Genomic DNA, 6,311 nt, shown 5'->3' with positions numbered 1-6,311 from the left:
ACAGTGTGGAGATTCCTTAAGAAATTAAAAATAGAGCTTCCCTATGACCCTGCAATTGCACTACTGGGTATTTACCCCAAAGATACAGAGGTAGTGAAAAGAAGGGCCATCTGTATCCCAATGTTCATAGCAGTAATGGCCACAATCGCCAAACGTGAAAAGAACCAAGATTCCCTTCAACAGACAAATGGATACAGATGATGTGGTCTGTATATACGATGGAGTTATTGCTCCTCCATCAGAGAGGATGAATACCCAACTTTTGTATCAACATGGACGGGACTGGAGGACACTATGTGAGTGAAACAAATCAAGCAGAGAGAGTCAATTATCATATGGTTTCACTTGTGGAGCATAAGGAATAACACAGAGGACATTGGAAGGAGAGAAGAAGTGAGTTGGGGGAAATTGGAGGGGGAGATGAGCCATGACAGTCTGTGGACTCTGAGAAACAAACTGAGGGTTTTGGAGGGGAGAGGGTGGGGAGTTGGGTGAGCCTGGTGGTGGGTATTAAGAAGGGCATGTATTGCATGGAGCACTGGGTGTGGTGCTTAAACAATGAATCTTGGAACACTGGAAAAATAAAATAAAAGTTTTAAAAATTCTGTCCTTGGAGATACTGCATATGCTTGGTTAATTCCTAGATATTTTACATCAAAGGTTTTCAAAGTGTGATATGAGGATCCCTGGGGCTCTGGAGACCCTTTTGGGAGGTCATCAGGTCCTCAATTTCCCAATAAAGGAGAGGATGTATTTTTGTCATATGTTTCAATTAAAAACCCATAGTGCCACAGGCTGAATGCAGAAACAGATATGAGCATCATCTTGTCTTCCATCCAGCCAACATTGGACAAATTTGCTAAAATGCAGAACAAAGCCACACTTCTCACTAAACGAGTTTTTAAAAATCCAGCTACTTTCCTAAAGTATTTCTTATATTAGCATGAGTTGATTGTTCCTTTAGGTTGAATCAATGGTTGATTATTGTTCTTTTTAATGTGTTAATAATGTGTGCTTATATCTGCTTGACTTATTTCATTCAGCATAATCTGCTCCAGTCCCATCCATGTTGATGCAAAAGTTGGGTATTCATCCTTTCTGATGACTGAATAATATTTTATTGTATATATGGACCACATCTTTTTTTTTTTTTTAATTTTTTTAAATTTTTATTTTTTTTTAATTTCTTTTTAGTGTTCCAGAATTCATTATTTATTCATTTAATAGTCTCAAAGAATCTCAATTTTCATTACTAATATGGTATGAATGGAGAGTTATAACTCCCTTGAACAAAAACTCTTTAGGGGACTCAATAGGTTTCTAGTGTAAAGAAATCATGAGACCAAAATGTATGAGCACTCTCTCATTACAGTTTTTCTCACTATCGGTAATGTTATTTTATGTTTCCCTTAAATTCTATCTTAAACGTTGACTATTACAAGTGTAATTCTATGGGGGATACTGTGAGTTTGGGAAGTTGATCTAGTCTTCTGCAACTTGTGTTCTTTCTGTCTTTGCTCAAATATGTCCCACCTTCATTCTTTTACGTTTCTAGGTAGATGATCACATCTCTTCCCTTCTGATCCTGATATTCCTTCTTTTGATATCTTTCCTGAAGCACCTCTCCTGGCTTTCTCTTCCCTGCTAATGAGCAGCAGAGACAGTGAGTAACTTGGCTTGTTCCTGATCCTAAAACAAGGCACTCCTAGCTTCCCACTTCATGTACTATTTGTTAATTTTGCAGTGTTTATTCTTAGTTAACTAAGAAAGTTTTAGTTGATTTCATGTTGAGAAGAAGCTTTTTAAGAATCTTTAAGATTCTTAGAAGGTCTTCTCACTGTCTGTCTCTATGACCACCTTATAGTAATATTTAACCCTTAGTGAATACTTAAAATTTGTTAGGCACCTATTAAAATCCTTATGTGATTTAACTCATTGGATCTTCCCAACAACCCCACGAAGTACATAAAACCTTCCTTTTGAGATAAAGAAAATGAAACTAAACATTTTATTTGTAGCTCTGGAGCTGTAAGTAGGAGAACCAGTAGGAACGCCAGGACTTGTAGTCCCACTCCCTAGCCTGAGCACTATTAATATTAACCATAATATTCACAGAATACAATCACTTCACATTGCCTAGCTTCCCCCATGTACCCTGCCTGCATTGTCTTCAGTTACTGGCACTCCTCTTCTTCCCATCACTTTCTATCTGATATACACCTAGGTCCTCATCTAAGAATGACCACTTGTCCCAGGTTTCCCTGACTTTTCTGGGCTGCTTCTTTCTACCTACTATGTGTACATTGTATACTCACTGTTGGTATTAAGGCACATATCACATTTTTATTAACTATTATTAATTTGTATTCATTGCAGTGGAGCACCTTTGAATTCCTCTTTGTACCTCATAGCCTAGTACAGAATAATATTCAATAAATATTGCTAAGATGTTTGAGGGTTGAAAAAAATTTTTGAGATGTGTGCTTATATCTGCTTGACTTATTTCTTTTTTTTTTATTTCTTTTCAGTGTAACAGTATTCATTGTTTTTGCACCACACCCAGTGCTCCATGCAATCTGTGCCCTAATACCCACCACCTGGTCCCCCCAACCTCCCACCCCCCGCCCCTTCAAAACCCTCAGATTGTTTTTCAGAGTCCATAGTCTCTCATGGTTCACCTCCCCTTCCAATTTCCCTCAACTCCCTTCTCCTCTCTAACTCCCCTTGTCCTCCATGCTATTTGTTATGCTCCACAAATAACTGAAACCATATGATAATTGACTCTCTCTGCTTGACTTATTTCATTCAGCATAATCTCCTCCAGTCCCATCCATGTTGATGCAAAAGTTGGGTATTCATCCTTTCTGATGACTGAATAATATTCCATTGTATATATGGACCACATCTTCTTTTTGTTTATTTTTTAAAATTTTTATTTATTTTTTTAATTTCTTTTCAGTGTTCCAGATTCATTATTTATGCACCACACCAAGGGCTCCATGTAATACGTGCCCTCCATAATACCCACCACCAGGCTCACCCAACCTCCCACTCCCCACCCCTCCAAAACCCTCAGATTGTTTTTCAGAGTCCACAGTTTCTCATGATTCATCTCCCCCTCCAATTTCCCCCAACTCCCTTCTCCTCTCCATCTCCCCATGTCCTCTGTGTTATTCCGTATGCTCCACGAATAAGTGAAACCATATGATAATTGACTCTCTGCTTGACTTGTTTCACTCAGCATAATCCCTTCCAGTTCTGTCCATGTTGATACAAAAGTTGGGTATTCATCCTTTCTGACGGAGGAGCAATACTCCATAGTATATATGGACCACATCTTCCTTATCCATTCACCCGTCGAAGGGCATCTTGGTTCCTTCCACAGTTTGGCGATTGTGGCCATTGCTGCTATGTACATTGGGATACAGATGGCCCTTCTTTTCACTACCTCTGTATCTTTGGGGTAAATACCCAGTAGTGCAATTGCAGGGTCATAGGGAATCTCTATTTTTAATTTCTTAAGGAATCTCCACACTGTTTTCCAAAATGGCTGCACCAGCTTGCATCCCCACCAAAAGTGTAAGAGGGATCCCCTTTCTTCACATCCTTTCCAACACTTGTTGTTTACTGTCTTGTTAATTTGGGGCATTCTAACTGGTGTAAGGTGGAATCTCAATGTGGCTTTGATTTGAATCTCCCTGATGGCTAGTGATGATGTACATTTTTTCATGTGTCTTTTAGCCATTTGTATGTCTTCATTGGAGAAGTGTCTGTTCATGACTTCTGCCCATTTTTTGAAATGATTATCTGTTTTGTGTGTGTTGAGTTTGAGGACCACATCTTCTTTATCCATTCGTCTGTTTAAGGGCATCTCAGCTCTTCCCGCAGTTTGGCTATTGTCGGATGTACAGTTTCACTTACCTGTGGAACATAAGGAATAGCATGAAGAACATTAGGAGAAGGAAAGGAAAAGTGAATTGGGGGAAATACCATCAACATTTTTCACAGAGCTGGAACAAATAATTCTAAAATTTGTATGGAAACAGAAAAGACCCTGAGTTACCAGGGGAATGTTGAAAAAGAAAACCAAAGCTGGGGACACCACAATGCCTGACTTCAAGGTATATTGCAAAGCTGTGATCATCAAGACAGCATAGTACTAGCACAAAAACAGACACATAGAATAATGGAACAGAATAAATAACCCAGAAATGGACCCTCAACTCTATGGTCAACTAATCTGTAACAAATCAGGCAAGAACATACAATGGGAGAAAAATGGAAAAAAGAGAATATACAATGGAAAAAAGGCACTCTCTTCAATAAATGGTGCTGGGAAAATTAGACAGTCACATGCAGAAAGATGAAACTGGACCTTGCTCTTATACCATACCCAAGATAAACTCAAAATGGATGAAAGATTTAAATGGGACACAAGAATCCATCAAAATCCTAGAATAGAACATAGGCAGTAACCTCTTCAACATTGGTCACTGTGACTTCTTTCAAGACATGTCTCTAAAGGAAAGAGAAAGAAAAGTAAAAATGAACTTTTGGGACTTCATCAAGATACAAAGCTTCTGCACAACAAAGGAAACAGTCAACAAAACTAAGAAACAACCCATGGAATGGGAGAAGATATTTGCAAATGACAGTATACATAAAAGGCTGTATCCAAGATCTCTTAAGGAACTTCTCATACTCAACACTCAGAAAACAAATAATCCAGTCAAGAAATGGGCAGAAGACATGAACAGATAATTCTCCAAAGAAGACATCCAAATGGCCAACAGACACATGAAAAAATGTTCCACACCTCTTACCATCAAGGAAATACAAATCAAAACTACCATGAGATACCACCATACATCAGTCAGAATAGCTAAAATTACATCTGTATCTTTGGGGTAAATACCCAGTAATAAGAAGGGCCATATGTACCCCAATGTTCATAGCAGCAATGTCCACAATAGCCAAAATGTGGAAAGAGCCAAGATGCCCTTGAATAGACGAGTGGATAAAGAAGATATGATCTATATATACAATGGAATATCATGCAGCCATCAGAAAGGATGATTATCCAACTTTTGCATCAATATGGATGGGACTGGAGGAGATTATGCTGAGTGAAATAAGTCAAGCAGAGAAAGTCAATTATCATATGGTTTCACTTACTTGTGGAGCATAAGGAATAACATGGAGGACATTAGGAGAAGGAAAGGAAAAGTGAATCGGGGTATATAAGAGGGGGAGAAGAAGCATGAGAGACTATGGACTCTGAGAAACAAACTGAGGGTTTTGGAGGGGAGGGAAGGAGGAGATGGGTGAGCCTGGTGGTGGGTAATAAGGAGGGTACGTGTTGCATGGACTACTGGGTGTGGTGCATAAACAATGAATCTTGGAACACTGAAAAAATAAAATAAAATTTTTAAAAAAATCAATTTTTAAAGTCACAAATAGGAATTGAACTTTAGTAGTCCAGGATTGCTGCCTAGATTGAAATAATTATGATTTTTTTTTTAGTTTATTCATGTGAACGGCCACATGATAGGTTTTCTGATGCTGAACCATGCTTGTCCTTCATAGGATAAACCATGAGCCTTCATATCCTTTCTGGTCTCAGCAGATGCAGCATCTGAGGCGGGTCAGAACTATAGCATGGTTTCTGAATTCATCCTCCTAGGCTTCTCCACCTTCCCACCACATCTCCTGCCTGCCTTCTTCCTGCTGTACCTGCTGATGTACCTGTTCACCCTGATGGGGAACCTGATCATCATGGCCACTGTCTGGAATGAGCACAGCCTGCACACACCCATGTACCTTTTCTTGTGCACCTTGTCTACCTCTGAGATTCTGTTAACTGTTACCCTCACCCCTCGCATGCTGGTAGACATGCTCTCAACCCGCCACACCATTGCCTTTGTGGCCTGTGCCAGCCAGATGTTCTTCTCCTTTACATTCGGATTCACCCACTCCTTCCTGCTCACAGTCATGGGCTATGACCGTTACGTGGCCATCAGCCACCCCCTGTGGTATAACGTGCTCATGAGCACCCACACCTGTGCCCGGCTAGTTTCCTGGTCCTGGGCTGGTGGCTCAGTCATAGGGATGATGGTAACCCTGATAGTTTTTCGTCTCACCTTCTGTGGGTCTAATGTGATCCATCACTTTGGCTGCCATGTGCTTTCCCTCCTAAAGCTGGCCTGTGGGAAGGAGACATCTTCTGTCACCTTGGGTGTGATCCTGGTGTGTGTCACAGTTCTAATGGGATGTTTATTCCTCATCATCCTCTCCTATGTCTTCATTGTGGC

At 40.0% G+C, this 6,311-nt stretch overlaps 1 protein-coding gene across 1 annotated transcript in view; it reads left to right on the top strand.

The window, feature by feature from the left end:
- Window positions 1-5,649: 5,649 nt before the first annotated feature.
- Window positions 5,650-6,311, top strand: part of LOC111143929 (olfactory receptor 10H4-like) — a 4,060-nt gene continuing 3,398 nt past the window's right edge. Inside the window, exon 1 of the mRNA XM_022497962.1 lies at window positions 5,650-6,309. Within this exon, the coding sequence (XP_022353670.1) occupies window positions 5,659-6,309 (651 nt within the window). The 5' untranslated portion in view covers window positions 5,650-5,658. The remainder of the gene's footprint in view (window positions 6,310-6,311) is intronic.

This window comes from Enhydra lutris, unplaced genomic scaffold, assembly GCF_002288905.1.
Source record: "Enhydra lutris kenyoni isolate GAN:26980312 unplaced genomic scaffold, ASM228890v2 scaffoldscaffold10, whole genome shotgun sequence".
Lineage (NCBI taxonomy): Eukaryota > Metazoa > Chordata > Mammalia > Carnivora > Mustelidae > Enhydra > Enhydra lutris.
The sequence above is the reverse complement of the archived record's forward strand: the minus strand, read 5'-3'. Positions and strand labels throughout refer to the sequence as shown.